This window comes from Arachis hypogaea, chromosome 11, assembly GCF_003086295.3.
Source record: "Arachis hypogaea cultivar Tifrunner chromosome 11, arahy.Tifrunner.gnm2.J5K5, whole genome shotgun sequence".
Classification (NCBI taxonomy): domain Eukaryota; kingdom Viridiplantae; phylum Streptophyta; class Magnoliopsida; order Fabales; family Fabaceae; genus Arachis; species Arachis hypogaea.
The window spans coordinates 138,426,623-138,444,040 of NC_092046.1; the positions used below are offsets into that span (position 1 = coordinate 138,426,623).

At 32.7% G+C, this 17,418-nt stretch overlaps 1 protein-coding gene, 1 long non-coding RNA gene and 1 pseudogene across 4 annotated transcripts; 1 reads left to right on the forward strand and 2 right to left on the reverse strand.

Moving 5' to 3' along the window:
• Positions 1-1,788: 1,788 nt before the first annotated feature.
• Positions 1,789-4,194, reverse strand: LOC112722922 (uncharacterized). 2 transcript variants are annotated; one of them, XR_011867922.1, is made up of 2 exons: positions 3,780-4,194; positions 1,789-3,497 (listed from the first exon to the last, which is right to left on the reverse strand). It is a non-coding gene; the product is annotated as an uncharacterized lncRNA (long non-coding RNA). The 2 variants fall into 2 exon arrangements; XR_003162972.3 differs by having other exon boundaries at positions 1,789-3,502.
• A 1,549-nt stretch (positions 4,195-5,743) lies between these two features.
• On the reverse strand, positions 5,744-10,317 carry LOC112722921 (uncharacterized). Of its 2 annotated transcripts, none has more exons than XM_072207537.1 (7): positions 9,914-10,317; positions 9,651-9,784; positions 8,449-8,547; positions 8,227-8,341; positions 7,318-7,452; positions 6,526-6,703; positions 5,744-6,061 (listed from the first exon to the last, which is right to left on the reverse strand). In XM_072207537.1, the coding sequence occupies exons 2-6, from the start codon at positions 9,752-9,754 to the stop codon at positions 6,593-6,595; spliced, it is 564 nt and encodes a 187-aa protein (XP_072063638.1). In that variant the 5' UTR covers positions 9,755-9,784; positions 9,914-10,317; the 3' UTR covers positions 5,744-6,061; positions 6,526-6,592. The 2 variants fall into 2 exon arrangements, with proteins under 2 accessions (XP_072063638.1, XP_072063637.1); XM_072207536.1 differs by having other exon boundaries at positions 6,465-6,703.
• On the forward strand, positions 9,944-16,249 carry LOC112721975 (phosphoribosylaminoimidazole-succinocarboxamide synthase, chloroplastic-like; annotated as a pseudogene).
• Positions 16,250-17,418: the final 1,169 nt, after the last annotated feature.

Sequence of the window (17,418 nt, forward strand, 5' to 3'; positions counted from 1 at the left end):
TTTCTTCTTTAGCCTTTCAATTTCTTCCTCCATTTGATACACAATTAATGCTTTAATCATCACTAACACTTTTTTTCTCGTAGGCGACATGGAGTTGACGAGCTTTCAAGGGTCGCAATGTTCACCAATCACATACCTAAATTGGGAAAAGAATTTGTTTCAAAATAATGGTTAGGATCATGGAGAATAGGAGCAATTGAAGGAAACAGAGTGTCATTTGTGCACAAATAGGCGTAGAAACCAATTTGTCTTTTATGTATGCGTGATATTTAACGTCTGACATAATAACTTACCGTGATAAATAAGATAGTTCTGTTAATAGTTGACGGAGCAAAATGGGTTAGAAACCAATGTGACTTACCAAATGAATTGTTGGGGATTAATAAGCTAATTAAATTTATTTGGGGATTTAAATGTCTAATCTAGAATTTGTTGGAGACAAAAATAGCATGGTTCTAAAAAATTAGACTGGACGATTTGATCGGATTAACTGATTTTTTTACCGGTCCGGTAAGGATAAAAACTGTCTGGTAAAAAATGGTATACAAACCGGTCGAACCAATAATTAACAATTGTTAGACCAGTCCGATTTTTGGAGTGTTACTGGTTCAGAACCAAAGTCCCCCAAACGCCGTCATTTTTATTTTTTCATTTAAAAAAAACATTCAGAATGATACCCTTTGGCCCTTTCTCGCTAAGAAGTAAAGAACTCAAAAACCCAACCCTAAACTCTCTTCAATATTCAGCCACCATTCTATTTCAGAGCTCAAATTCATCGCCAAACCCTTCTCCTCAGGTGGAGGATTTATTAAAATAAAATTGTTATAAGATATATGAATAAATCTTAGTGCTAGTCATATAACTTAAGAAAAATACTATATGAACAAATGTTTTTGTGTTGTCTCACTCTTTAATCCTTATTTTAACACCTAGCAAGTTCTTGTTATGTTGACACCTAAATTGTTTAGACTTAGTTGAATATCACTTGTATATCTAACACTGCTCATAAATAAACATGCTTATTTTGGATAATGTAACATAAAAAAAAAGTTCTACAAATAAAAATATTACGAATATAAAAGGCTAGAGAGTAGATAATTAGTACGAAGAAAATTAGAATTCTTAAAAGAGAGAATAAAAAATTTTCAATTCAAATATTAAATTTTATTTACTATGCTGCACATATACGTCAAATATTAAATATTTTATATCGACTAACATATTAATATTATATTTCTAACACTTCAACATCTTTACAATGATAGAAAAAGTAAGAAATTATTAATTCCATCAATTGTATTTTTCCAGTAAAGCTCAATCTAGGTTTACAAGTTTTATCCAAACCAAGATTTTGAAATTAAAATTGAGCCAATCATCGAACTAATAGAGTTAAAAATTTCAAAGTTTAAGGTTTAACTGAGATTTAATTAAGACTAAATCAAATATAATAAAATAATATATTTATATATAAATATATATTCTTAAACAAATTATATTTTATTATTTTAAATCGTTTAATCATTAAAAACTAGGTCAGTAAATCAGTTACCCAAATTTTTAATTTTTGACGAGTTTTTTTTTTTTTTTGTGACAATTTTTGACCAGTTTGCTAAAGACAATTGGATTTTACCCTAAACTAGATCGGTCTTTCTCGGTTAAAACTAATAAAACTAGTATGAATCATGATCCAAACACATTCTTTTTGTTTCACCAGCCTTATCTAATATTGGGGATGGCCAATAGAAAATCAAACGCACACCAAACTCCAAAAGAGATTATTTCTGAAAATTTTCTAGTGACTTAAGAGAGGGGAATTGAATTAAGAAAACACAATATATAGTAACTTTTACAGATTATACATAACCTAGAAAAACAAGAGATTATTTCTAATTTTATCTCGTAACACAGAAGAGAGAAAGAGAGATAGGTTGACACCAGGATATATAGCATGGTTTGGTCTCCTATTCACTGAGACCTACGTCCAATTTTTACCATAAATCACTCAAGAATAAAGAAGAAAACTCGAGCTTCATTGGCTGGATATGCAAACTATTTGTTGCTTTCTTCCTTAAAAGAATATTCTCTTTTGTTCCTTCAGCCGTTGCATACAATCTGACATAGACCGTTTGGCTTGATTGAGGAGAACTTCCTTGTTTTACTTCACAATAAGTGCAACATCTTTTTTTTTTTTTTTGTGCTTGATATGTTGTGGAATATTGTATGCTTGTTGTTTTGTCCTTGATCATGATTTCCTGATATCAAAACCTGCAAAACATGAAATAGAAAGTTAGTCAATTTAGGCAAAATTAAATGTTTGTCATTATCAAGGTAGTTATGACAATGCTTGACTCAACAATCTCCTCTTTGATGACGAACACTTTTAAACTGAATCAGAGTGACAGGATAAAGATAACTTCCCTGATAATGCAACCAGCTAGCTCTCGTTGTCTATGTGTGCTAATGCCATAAGATAAATGAATAATCCATCATAAGAATAATATAAGCAAAACAAAATTCAAGCAAAACATTTGATAAGTCATAAATTAGTTTAATTTCTCTCTTTTTGTCATCAAGGATGAAAATTAAAAGCACCTACACCAGAGATAAAGTCCTAGTAATCCAAAGAAAATTAAAGGTTATTAAGGTCATCTTTCAGCAGAATAAAATAGGAGATAAAAAAAAGTCTCTTAAAAACTCAACTTCAACAGCAGTAGCATAGAGATATTTTTTGGTATCAGAGGTAAACTCATAAGATGATTCCTCTTCCTCTTCACCAGAAAAGTAGGATTCATTGTTGAGTTCATCAAGGTAGCTCTTGAGGATGTGCATCCGTTGCTTGGATTTTCTTAAGGCCAATTCTTGTTCACTTTCTTGCTTCCATTGGAGTTCAGTGCTTGTAATCATTAAGACAGTGAGACATAATACTTCTTGAATCAAATCTTTGACAATGCCTGCAGAATCTTCAGCTTTGAACCTTTGGTAGGCTTCTCGGATCAATAAGCGAGTCTGGGATAGTAAAATATCCAGAAATCTCAGCATGGGATTGAAATTGTCCATCCAGCTATCTTTTTTATCGTACGTGTCCTTCCAATAGTGTTATTCTCCTCGTAATTTCATTAGAGAACCCAACCCTAAACCCTCTTCGATACCCAGCCACCATCCCATCTCAAACTCATCGCCAAACCCTTCTCCTCGGGTGGAGGGTGCTGTTGCCGGATGGAACCGATTGTGGTGCCGTTGTCGCCTGTGGAATGGCCCTCTTCTCATCGTTCCTCTTCTCGTTGCCGTTGCACGAAAGTCTGCGACTCCGTGTTGAGCTAGTGGCGTTGAGATCTCATTGCTCTCTCTCTGCGTTGAGGTATCATCGTTCTCTCTCTTCGAGCTCAACGTCCCTCTTCGAGCTCTCTCTGTCCGAGCTCAAATCCGTCTCCGTCACTTTCTCATTCCTCCGTCGCCGTCACTTTCTCAGCAACATGGTTCTGACTTCAGAATCCAAACTAAACTGAAAACACATCAGCAACAAAAACTACATTGAATCCAATTTCAAACTCAGAATTCAAATTAAATTGAATTCAAAATCACACCAGCATTCAACAAATTAAATAATTAAGCATCAATAAAATTAACTCATGAAATCAGGCAGAAATCCAGCAACAATATTATTTCAGAAAATCAGAAACAACATTATTTCCAAAAATCAACAACTCGGAATAAGCAAAAATTAACAAAATCAGTAATTCAGTATCATTATCTCACAACTCAGAATCAGCAGTGCTTACCGGCGGTTTGGGAGGAAGGAAAGTGGCGGCGATGGAGGAATAAGAAGTGACGGCGACGGATTTGAGCTCGGACAGAGAGAGCCAGAGAGAGCTCGAAGAGGACGTTGAGCTCGGACAGAGAGAGAAAACGATGAGACCTCAATGCAGAGAAAGAGAGAGCACAATGAGACCTCAACATCACGAGCGCAACACAGATTGCAGACCTTCGTGCGATGGCGAAAGAAGAGAAACGACGAGAAGAGGACAGTTCCACAAACGACGTCGGCACCACAGTCGGTTTCGTCCGGCGGCAACAGCACCCTCCACGCGAAGAGAAGAGTTCGGCGATAAATTTGAACTCTGAAGTGGGATGGTCGCTGGGTATCGAAGAGGTTTAGGGTTGGGTTTTTGATTCTATATTTCTTTCCAAGTATTCAGAGGGAGAAGTGCGATTTTGATTTCTGAATCTGTTTTTTTTTTTAATGAAAAAATAAAAACAAGCGCGTTTGGAGGCCTTTGGTTTTAAACCAATAACATTCTAAAAATTGGACTGGTCTAACAATTGTTAATTACTGGTATAGGACTGGTCTAAAATTATTATTTTATACTTATAATTAACTAGATTGCATGCTTTAATAAGGTTTTAAATCACACTAATGAATCTTGTTCACTCTCTTCTTGAAGTTCCTGAAGATCTTGTTTGCGATTGTCTTGGCGGTATTTCTCTAAAATTTTTTTTTTTTTCCACTTGATATGTGTTTCTTTGTGATAAATACACAAATAAATTGCCTATAGAATTATGTGTTTTTTGGTTGAGAATCAGAATTGTTTGAATTAATCATTTAATTTTTACACAAAGATGCTTTAATCATGGTTTTGGTTGCATGGCACGTCTGTCATGTCTAATCTTCATTCAAATAGATCTATCTACTGCTTTATTTCTCCAAACCAACGTGTAATCTTGTCGTTATACTAATTATGTTGGACAGATACATTTTTTTGTATGAGACTATAACAAGATCAAAGTTTGAGGTGCTGTCATCTGAAGTAATCCATATGTTTCAACATTTCATTTTGGCTATCTATTATCTGATAAAGTCATAGGATTCAATTATGTATTCTATAGACCCTTTTCTGAGGATATATTTAAAACTTACAAGCAGCAGAAATTCTACCAAGAAGTGTTTTTTTAAATAAAAAAAATTATATAAATAAAGCTTAAAACCAAAAGACGGATGAACATTTAACTCATAGAAATCATGCTTGATCTTTGCCAATTGCACCATGTATTTAACTTGTATACTTGTCAACCAAACGATGTCTTTGGCCCACATTGTTACTGAACAATGAATGATGAATATTTCATTAGCTTATGTCACATTGCTCTGGATCTTTCTTTCTTCTTAGACCAACCCGATTTTTGGAGTGTTACCGGTCTAGAACCAAAGTCCTCCAATCGCTATCATTTTTATTTTTTCCTTAAAAAAAACATTCAGAAATCAAAATCCCCTCTTTGATACCTTTTGGCCCTTTCTCGCTCTGAAAACTAGAAAAGAAGTAAAGAACTCAAAAATCCAACCCTAAACCCTCTTGATATTCAGCCATCGCCGAACCCTTCTCCTCGGGTGAAGGATTTATTAAAATAAAACTGTTATAAGATATATGAATAAATCTTAGTGCTAGTCATATAACTTAAGAAAAATACTATATAAACAAATGTTTTTGTGTTGTCTCACTCTTTAATCCTTAGATCTTTATTGTTTTTTTTTAATTTTCTGTATATATATATATATATATATATATATATATATATATATATATATATATTTCTAATAATTTTTTTCTATAATCTAATATTTAGTAATATGATTATATATATAATTGTGCATTTTTAATTAAATTAGTCAAATATAAAATAAAAATAAATACATAATAATACTATATAATATTCTTCAAATAATAAAAATTATGCTTAAACAAATATATTTATAATGAACAAAAATATTGGAATGATTATAATTTTGAATATTCATACATCTCATATTAAAATAAAATAAAAAAGTAAAATTAAATTAGCTTCTACAAAATGAATAGAGTTATTCCTTAGCACATCTATAATACACTGCTGTTTATATAATTGTAAACAATTAGCAACAAAAGTCTTCGTAAACAGAAATAAACTAATCGAGGAACTTACGCTCTCTATCAATAAACTAATCGAGGAACTTACGCTCTCTATCAATTAGTTCTTCCTTTGTCTCTCTAGCATTAGCCTTCCACCAAATATACTCATTGCTATCTAGCTGAAAACAAAATAAAAGGACACTTAACATAAAGAAATGTGCCATTTTATACCAAACCACAAGGGTTCTTAAATCAAAGTCATGAATTCTAGGAACATGGCAGTGTAAAATCAATTGCAGAAAACAAATGTTGTACAAATACAGAGCAACACCATGCACTTTTGCATCAAATAGAAACTGAAAATAGAGAAAATAAAATAAAAGCCTATGCAACTTGATTCTTTAATTTGAAAGCATGATAAGGAGTGAAGCAAAAGACAGTTACTAATCAGCAAGATTCACAAACTTGACAAAGGCATTAAAATAAATGAGCACTAAATTTTAGCAATCATAATTATTTATACTCTAACTATATCAGAATTGCAAATTGAGCAAGCAATATAATATAATTTGAAATACTAACAACAGAAACAGCAGAAAGCACTTCTCCGAAAGGACTTTGCACAACAGTAACAAGAGAGTACACTGGGATAACTGGGGCAAGAACAAGTGCAGAATTTTGGAAGAATGCAGCAGATTCCGAAGTCGTCTCTATCTTGGCAGCACGCATTTTGATTGAAGACAAGAGAAACTGAAACAGATCCTCCTCCTCCATTTTGATTGATGGAGGGAAGACAATTGCACCTGCAGCAATTGCATGGCCTGCAGCAGTGATACAAACAAAATTAGGAATCGCTCAGAGTTTCAATCTTCAAAGCTAAACAATATTAACATACTATTCATATGTGAAAATCAAAGAAAGAAAGGCAAAGTTACGGCAACAACATTGAGGAGTGTGATAGGATCAAGGTTAATAACTCAGTGTAGTACTACAATTAATAGTCAAGACTTAAATGCTGTAGTAGGTTAGGACATTACCAATAATTTAGAATGTCACCAGAAACTTTTCTGAATTTGACAAAACCAAATTCTATATGCATTGAAAAACCTAAGCAATGTGCATTAAGAGGTTGCATATCAGATAACCCGTCAATCGTCTGATGACAACAACTAAACACGATAAAGACAACAAGCAATGAATTATATAATGAACACATTTAATCAATAATTCTAATTCACTAAACTAACCAGAGATCTGGAACCAGTTAGACAATCACAGACATTTATAAAATTATTATTTCCTCTAACAGCAAGAAATCATCATTAATTCATTATTTATTGATGGCATCAACTGAATAAAACAAGCGAAATAGAAACTGCGTATCATTGAATCCAGTTGTGTAAATACTACTAAATAGCCAAGTAAAACACTGCACCTGAAGCCCGAGGGCCCATTTTCTCTCAACAGGGATCTGTGGTCTCATTCCTACTCGATAGTCCATATAACCTGGAAGGTGCCCAACAACTGGAGAAGAAACTTCACTGGAATGATTACGATTGAAACCAGCATCCTAAACAGTTACATTATAAAACCAAAAATAAGCTTTTCACAATATCCTAATTGAAAAGAGAAAACAAAGAAACCTAATATCAAGAATAGAAAATCTACAACTCCAGCACAAAATCCATAAGAACTCGTTCTAGCTAGAAAGATAGATTCCATCACATGGAGTGTAGAAAGAAATACTGGGCTGCTTCCCATTTGACACGGGTATAAAGTTAGAAGCAAGTTAAAAAGTCAGATCACTTTATCTTTTGTTGTAGTGGATGTGAAAATGACTAAACTAATTCACAATTATAAAAATAAAAAAAGAACCACAACAATTTGGATACCATCACAGCCTTTATCTTTTCTTTCTTGAATTACCTTTCATCTATATCAGTAAATTGAGTGAGATCATCTTGATTCACTCTTCCATTCTGTTTTGCTGTTTTGTTCCATGTTAGGTACCAGTTGTTAATACATTAATATCATGTCTTTCTTGATCCTTAAACTATTAACAAAACAGAGGCATAACAAAAATAAAGAGCAAGCTGAAGTTGATGCATGCCAAAAGAAAATTTTCCTAAACTTTCTTAGTAACAATCATCTGAATAACTATCAAGGACAACATCATGTACATCATCAAGACACTTCTGAGCAATCTCGATGCACTTCTCAAACATCACATCAAATTAATTAAGATTAAGAAGAGAACTAGATGAAGTTAGTGTTGTTGGTTGGGTTAGCTGCAGCCTGGTTTTTATATTGGAATTTAATCATGATGAATTGAAAAAAAACATACCTTAGCTGCTCTTGTTCTTGCCCTTGCCCACCTTGACACAGCAGATTCTTGTTTCTCCACATCAAAGAATGAAACTGAACTCCTTTTAAGAGCAGCAAAATCCAATGCCTTCCACCTTCATCATTCAAAAACATTCAATTATTTACATGTATAAGATAGAAATTTAATCAAACACCTAGCGCGCACCAACAAAAAAAAGGCATGTTTTCATGAAAAACTAACCATAGTTCCTCCACCACCACAGCACAATCTGCCCAGTATCTTCTGGTATGGTAACTCTTATAAACCTTCTGCAGCTTAGTGGCAGCTGCATTGAATTCGCTTTGGAGAAAAAGAAATTAACAAAAACACAAAAAATGCTTGACAATTAGTACTATAGTAGTAGTAGTAGGCAAGGAATCAAATTTCTGGAAGCTTTGGAGGAAGTTATGCATGTCTTCCATAAAGGACTAACTAACTATATATAGTATTTAAAAGAAACGACAATACAGGGGGAAATAAGAGGAAAGTTACAGTGGAACCCTACCCTACCATGTTATTAATTAGTAGGGGGCTGAGTACTCAGAATCAAATAATTTTAGGAGAGCGGATAACAGGCTGGAGACCGCAGCAGCACAGATAAATATTTCCGTCCAATTCTTCCTACTTTATTCATTCACTCTCATTAGTTTTATAGTAACCCTTTAATTTTAACGAAATTTCTGCACAATTATTATTTTCACTGGATGCGTAATTAAATAATAACACATTACAATTCTTTTTCTAAGGAATGGCGTTTAATTGCAACAAGAATGAGAAGCTACATAAGAATTTATACAGCTGTTTTTATCCATATGTAACTCAAAACTTGGTTAATAAAACTCCTATTTCCACTGTGCTTCATCAAATAACAGTATTATACATTCTAGGACCAAGTTTTTCCCTTTTTCCCATTTGCTGTTATTTTTTTTGACACATTTTAATTGGCTATTATCACTAAAATTCAAAGCATCTATGATCTATCTGTGTGTAATGGTGATCTTAGCTAAGACCTATTACCAACATCTTCAAATATTAGATAGGGAGTGAAATCTTTTTACTATTCCGACTAATTGATCCTAAGAGATATCATTAGAGATGATGCTTATTTAAGTCTTTAATTAGAAGATAAAGAGAATTCTTAGGTTTTTTTCCTGTTTTCATATTCAGCTGATATGCTTTCACGACAGTAACACAAATGACGCCTCATTTTAATTTTATATAATGCTTGCAGTTTTACCTAAAAACAATGGCAAAAATAGGCAAACAAAAGGAGGCAAAGTTTCATTATCTTAATCATCCTAATCATGCTTATAAACGTATCAACTTAAAAAAATAAAAAATAAAAACAGAATCAATACGGAGACAAAACTAAAGTAATGCAGCAGAGAGCAGACACCACTTACCACTCTTGGATAAAAACAAAAATCAGTTCGAATGCATCCTTTGGAAGTGTCACACCTAACTCTTCTTCGAGGGGTTCAGCTCCAAGCGTATCTGGCTCATGCATCAACTTGGTTTACTCTCAAATTTCAACATTCTAATTGAAATATAAGAAACAAATAAGAGCATAGTTGTTGTGTTTGTGATTACCGAGCAGAAACCGGTTTCTAAAATCGGAACCCTAAACCCCGTCAAATTTCAGAACCAAATAGAAATTAATACATACCTAATCAACGACGTGAGCACAGAGAGGACGATGAGAAGCGCAGAGATCGACGATGGTGAGGGCGGCGCAGCAACGATCAGTGCAGGAGGGTCGAGAAGGAGCGACGGTCGAGTGGTGAGTGTGTGCAGCGATGTGGTGAGTGCGTGCAGCGATGTGGTGAGTGGGGGGCGAAGACGGTCAATGGCGATAGCGAGAGGGTTTTCGATCTTAGCGTAGGTGAGCTCTTTGAAAGTGTTTTCTTCGGGCTTTGGAGGTGAGTGATGAGCTTTGGAGGGAAACGAAAAAAATTTCACCGAGTGTGAGTTGAGTGTGCTTTCAGGTAAAAAGAGGAAAAAAATTTACCGAAGTGTCAAGTTTTTGCTTCTAGATAGAGGTGGATGTTAGAATACTCCCTCATGTTTGGAGTTTTAAAATTTTTTTATATTATCAATATTGTAATATATGTTGGCACAATTTTTTAACAAGTATTCTATTAATAGAGTCTTTATTATATATTGATAACATCATCAAACAATTAATGCCAACAAATTATACTTTTTAAAGTTAATATTTAAAAAATTAACACTAACATAAAATTATACTTTTAAATAAAAATTATAAAATAATAATAAAATATTAATCTTCCATCTTTACTTATTAAGCAACATTTTTTCTTAATTAGTGTTTTATTAGTGTTAATTTTTTATTGAAATAAAATAAAAAATTATTGTTTTTCATAACAATTTTTTTATTTTTATCTTTTAAGATTTATTTTGTTTTAGAATTTCATAAACTCATTCCAGTACGATCTAAATCATACTGGTATATTTTAATTTTTATTTAATCTAATTTTATTCACATAATTTAAAATTTTAAATTATAAAAATTTTAAATTAAAGGTTAAATAAATATAATTTCATTAATAACTTAATTTAATTTAATAAAAATAAACGTATTCATATTATTATATTCATATGATTAATTATATTTATTCGATTTAAAAAAATAACTATATAAAATCATTAATTATAAATTAAAAAATTAATATACTCATATTATTTTTAATACGATTATGTTTACAATACTTCCTAATAGTTTGGTGAATCAACCGTGTATAAAGTTTTTAATTATTTAATAAATCAATACTCCATATATTTTTATTTTCAAATTAGTTTTTTGCAGTTAAAATTTTCATTATTTTTTTATATTTATTTTACCTCTTCTGCTTTAAATTAAAAAATCTTTATATTTATTTTACCTCGTAGCTCTCTTTCTTAAATCTCACTTCTAACCAAATCTATCACCGTTGCACTAGTACCGTGTTTTTTACGTTAATATCTTCGTCATTTTCTATTCGTATTATTTTTATTATCTTAACAAATTATCTCTAACTATATTTTTAGGTAAGATTTATTAATCTTTTCAGATATTATGTACTTATATATACACTCTAGTATTATTAATTTGAAAGATTACATATATCTATCTCTTTTGTTGAGATATTTAAAAATCATATTTAACCGCTTTAAAAAAATAATACGAATATGCTTGTTTAAATAAAAAAAATTTAGAATAATAAGAGTATTATGTCCTTTTAATTCTTTTAAATTTTTATTTTTATCATAATTTTATAATAATTTAATGTCAATCTAAAAATAAAATAAATTTAAATTAAAACAAAAAATTTAACCCAAATAGAATTTAATAATTTATTGCTTATTTTCCCAAGACGTTGCAAACAGGATTTTGTCAGTTAAAATTCAGCAGAGCAGGGACAAATTGCAATGGAATTTGAACAAATCCAAGCAATATGATACAGCTTCAGGTTACAGAATTGGCTATTTATTTTACCATCCGCCTCTGGAGCTTTGCCCTAATTATATGCAGCAAAAAAAGCCGTGGATTGATCTATGGAAGTTGAACTTGCCTCACAAAATTAAGCTATTTATCTGGAAAGCTCTCCATGGCCGACTTCCGGTGCTTGCTCAGATTCATCACCACATCTCATCTATATCACCAATATGCCCCTGCTGTCATGAAGCAATGGAAACAGTCACTCATTGTTTGATCGATTGCTCTAGAATTAAAGACGTATGGTCTCAGAGTTATCTTCGTGACTGTCTTCTCCCTCAGAGTCCTAACGACTTTTGGACATGGTGGACTGCATCAACAGAGATACTTAACTCGTTGAAGAATGCTGACCGTAATCCTCAATTACTTGCCATCATTTGCTGGAACTGCTGGAAAGCTTGCAACCAGTTGATTTTTGAAGGTTCTATTTCTATGCCGTCTGCCATTCTAGCAAGCTATGTCCAAAGAACTCCCAGTTTAGGTCATCATCTCCATGAGGCAAGCTCTTAGTTGCATTCAATTTGATTTATCATTCTTTCTTCTTTAAGATTTTTCTTCGTTTTTCGACCACGCACCGTTGGATGAATGCCTTCAGTGTAGTGTTTTTGGGAAATCCTCACCTTTTATTATGCTGTCCTGCCTTTGGACATCTTTGTATTTCATTTTTCAATAATTAATGAAATATAACATACTATCTTTGGGAAAAAAATGATGATTCTTCTCTCTCTTCTTAATTAAGGAGCACTAAAACTCCAAACAAGTTTTTTCTCTTACTTTTAATTAAAGAGCACTAAAACTCCAAACAACTTTGGAGTATCAAATCACATCCCCTAGATACATTAGGCATCACTTTTGAAGTGCACCCAAAACTTAACAAATAAGTTATTCTCTAAAAGCGCTCTCTTTGATACGAAAAGTGCACCCAAAGATATCATCATACGGCTACGCCTTATAAGTGATTTCTATAATACCTAAGGCTACACTTTTTAAACGATGCCACAATTGTGTTTCCTTTTCTCTTATAAAAAGGTAACACGGAGAAAAGCGTAGCCTATTCTATAAATAGGCTACGCTTTTCAAATGTAGCTTAAAAAAATGTGGCTGAATGGGTATTTTTCTTGTAGTCTCGTCGCCGTCGCACGAAGGTCTGCGACTCCGTGTTGAGCTCATGGCGTTGAGGTCTCATTGTGCTCTCTCTCTCTGTGTTGAGGTCTCACCGTTCTCTCTCACTCTCTGTCCGAGCTCAATGTCCTTCTTCGAGCTCTCTCTCGCTCTCTCTGTTCGAGCTCAAATCCGTCGCCGTCACTTCTCATTCCTCCGTCGCCGCCACTTCCTTTCCTCCATCACCGCCGGCTAACACTACTGCTTCAATATATTTTTGTTTGTTTTGTAATAATGTTGATTCTGAGTTGCTGAGATAATGATTCTGAATTACTGATTTTGTTAAATTTTGCTTATTCTGTGTTGCTGATTTTTTGAAATAATGTTGCTAATTTTCTGAAATAATATTGTTGCTGGATTTTGATTTTCTGATTTCGTGAGTTAATTTTATTAATGGTTAATTTATTTAATTTGTTAAATACTGGTGTGATTCTGAATTCAATTTAATTTGAATTCTGAGTTTGGAATTGGATTCAATTTAGTTTTTGTTGTTGTTTAGTTTGGATTTAGAAGTCAGAACCATGTTGCTGATTAATGGATTAGAATCCCAAAAACTAAATATGATTATATGCTTTGGCTCTGTTATATTCAACAGATTTAAGAATTTGTGATTGAATTGAACTTTGTTTTGTGTTACGAATGTATGATTCTTGGTTAGAGGATTTTTACTGTTCTGTTCTTTTATGTGAGATGGAAATGATACTCTTATTAAAAGTTATTGATTACTAGATTATTAGAAGTTATTGTTTATTACTTGATTGAAACTTAGAAATTAATTAAAAAGATTTATTTTGTGAACTTTTAATGATAAATTACGGACATTTTGAAATTAGTTTAGAAATTATTAAATTTGAATAAATGAAATTATATATTGAATTTTTAATAATTTTATTGTATATTTAAGCAAATCGGTTCAATCACGGTTCGATCCCAGTTGAACCATTGAACCTATCACTCGATCAGTTCAATAACCGGTTTGGTTCTTGCAACCTTGGAAAGTAGGTCAATACTCCTAAAAAGTTTGCAATGCGATGAGTGAATCCATGTTTATGGCTGCTGCGTTAAACCCTCCCAAAACCCCCCTTCAAACTCAACCTCACACCCGCTTTTCCGCCTGCCCCAACCTCCACCGCACTCACTTTCAAACCAAACAACAACTTCCCCACATTCTCCGCCACCGTACAACCACAAAAACACGCCGCTCTACTTGACACTCTTCTCAACAGCACACGCAAGAATCAAGTGCTCCAATCCATTAGAACCACCTCCCCCTTCAACTGCCTCTCCGAAACAAAACTTCACCATACAGTTCCAGTCCTTACCTCCAAAACCAGGGAAAAGGTGCATATTTCCCTCTTTGATCCCTCTCCAATTTATCTACTCATTAATACAAATGAATGGAAGTCGAGATTTCTGGTAAAATTGCAACAGTAATATAAAAGCAGAAAATATTGACTAAAAAAAATCATCTAAAAAATTAATGAATTTGCTTATTTGTGGTCTTATGGCACAAGTTAGAGACATATGATAATGGAGAGTACCTTGTTCTAGTTACGTTGATAGAGTCCTTGCCTCAATTCCCTTCAAGGGACATGTTTTGTGTTCTTATTCTCTATCCTTGTTCTCTGTATGAACTGTTTACTTGGTTCATCATGGATCACACTCAATGTTCTTTATTCCCACTTGTAGGTGCTTAACCAGACAAGCTTGTGTTGGTTTGAGAGAACCTAACATATAAATGCTAATTCCGTTGTGTCCATTCCTGATCCTAATGTTATCATAGCAAAGAAATGTTCTATTTTTCTGTTGAGTTTGTTGGTGAGTGTTTTGTTAATTGGTATTTCGGATTGGTGCTTGCATACACATTTTATCAAATGATTTCAATGGCTATGAATTGGCATATATGTTTGGTATAGGTTGTGGAGGAGGAGTTAGTTTGCTGGAAATGATAGCTTGAAAAGTATGATAGAAATAGATTATATTTTCTCGGAACTGGGATAAAAGTAAACATTGCAATTATCATTAAGTGCTCTAAGTTTATTCATGCTACCCAAATTTCAACATGCCATGCTCATTCTTTATTCATGTTGCCGTCAATATTATCAAAATATTTTCTTTACAAAAGTGTAGATGAAGATTCTAGAAACTATTTGTTGACACCTTATTACGGCTGGTTTGTAGCTAGAGGGTTTGTGACCGGAAGGACTAATACTTCACTATGGACAGTCTATAATAAAGGCATTCGGAACTATTGTGGCAATGTCCTCCCGATAGTGAGGTCCCTATATTTTTTGTTTTGCTTTCTTATAATTGTTTGTTCTTTATTTTATAGGCTATATTGTTATACAACACATAACAAGTTTGGTAAAAAACCAAAAGCTAGTTGAAAATATATTCACGCCTACAACCAAAGTTGCAGATCATGATGTTCCTGTACTTCCAGATGAGGTATTATTCCTTGTACTCTCATCTGCATCTATCTTTTTAATACATTTGAAGTTATAGTGGAGGACTAGATTTAGAGACCCAAGAAATGAATAGGCAGATCAAATAATGTTGCAAGAATAAGAAACAATAAGCAGATTTATCTTATTATGCTGTTTTTTCTTCGTCTTTTTTTAAGGCAGCGTCAATGTTTTTCTGGATAATATTATTTTCTTAAGAGCCTAGTTCATATCATACAGTACAATTGCTTCTTGATACTAGTGAGGATATGATTAATGATGGATAACATTTTTACCATTTTTTAATAGTTTTCTTTTATCTAACCTTTTCAATTTTTTTTATAATCCGTTTCCCTTGCAGATTATAGAAAGGGGATTAATGACAAGAGCTGATTATGAGGAAGTCAGCAGAAAAGCTTTAAGTCTTTTGAATACCGTCAGGTAATTAAGCATTTTATCATGTCATTTATAAATTTGGTGAAAGAAAAAAAGTAATGGCATGCCTTCTCAATGTATCCCGAGATAGTAACGACACACTCTCAATGTATGTGCTATCTGTTATTTGGATTATAGAGATGAATAGATGGTGTAGACTTATTCTTCAGAATTGTCGGTCTGTTGCACTGGATCACTTCTAGTTCAATGAAAATCTCGAACTTGTCCGTGTATTCTTTTCAATAATGCTTTACTGGAACAAAAGTATAAATTGCATTTCTCTATGATGAGTGGGAAGCTTATCATTATTCTTGCTGTGATGCAATTTGACTTTTGACATTGGCTTGCTTTGATGAAATTTGAATTTCCAGTGGCTTCAGAACATAGCCTTATATTGGTTGACACAAAGTATGAATTTGAGAAGGCAAAAGATGGTTCAATTATGTTGATTGATGAGGTTCATTAGAATCCCTGATGTTTATTAGATTCTAAAATGCACTCCACACAATTTATCAATATAGAATAGAGTTTCGTTTTAGAAGAAATGGTTTGAAGCCTGAAAATGTTAATAAGGTGCTCTATCTGTATCAATAACTTTATTTCCTATGTAGAGTGCATTATATTTTATTTTTTGCTTAAAGATTTAGGGATATGTTAGCTTATTCGGAATAAAATAACATATCCCTAAACCTTTAAGCAAAAAATAAAATATAATACACTCTACATAGAAAATAAAGTTACTGATATATATAGAGCACTTTATCAACATTTTCAGTCTCTAAACCATTTTGAAAGCGCTCAAGATAAGAATTGGCAATCCTCTACTTGAATCAGGAGTGTGCACCTGCAATTTTCAAAAACTAAACTTTTATTCTATATTCTTAAATTGTGCAGAGTACATTTCAGAATTTAATAAACATCAAGGATTCCAATGAACCTCATCAATCAACATAATTGAACCGTCCTCTGCCTTCCCAAATTCATACTTTGTGTCAACCAATATAAAGCCATGTTCTGAAGCCACACGTGGGAAATTCGAATTTCATCAAAGCAAGCCAATGTCAAAAAGTCAAATTGCATCACAACAATAATAACGATAAGCTTCCTGCTCATCACAGGTATTTATACTTTTGTTCCAGTAAGGCATTATTGAAAAGAATACATGGACAAGTTCGAGATTTTCATTGAACTAGAAGTGATCCAGTGCAACAGACCGACAATTCTAAAAAATAAGTCTACACCATCTATTCATCTCTATAATCCAAATAACAGATAGCACATACACTGAGAGTGTGTCGTTACCGTCTTGGGATACATTGAGAAGACATATCATTACTTTTTTTATTTCACAAAATTTATAAATGACATGATAAAATGCTTAATTACCTTACCGTATTTAAACAGACTTAAAACTTTTCTGTTGACTTCCTCATAATCAACTCTTGTCATTAACTCCCTTTCTATAATCTACAAGGGAAATTGATTATAAAAAGAATTGAGAAAGCTAGATAAAAGAAAACTATTAAAAAATAGTAAAAACATTATCCATCATTAATCATATCCTCGCTAGTATCAAGAAGCAACTGTACAGTATGATATGAACTAGGCTCTTAAGAAAATAATATTATCCACCTG

What these genes read in the sequence shown, in the direction of transcription:
- LOC112722921 (XM_072207537.1), bottom strand. Translation starts at nt 9,754, where the DNA reads ATGCATGAGCCAGATACGCTTGGAGCTGAACCCCTCGAAGAAGAGTTA. An exon ending in TTTGTTTTTATCCAAGAGTG is followed by an intron (nt 8,548 to 9,650) that starts GTAAGTGGTGTC and finishes TTTTCTCCAAAG; the next exon opens with CGAATTCAATGCAGCTGCCA. An exon ending in CAAGAACAAGAGCAGCTAAG is followed by an intron (nt 7,453 to 8,226) that starts GTATGTTTTTTT and finishes GTAACTGTTTAG; the next exon opens with GATGCTGGTTTCAATCGTAA.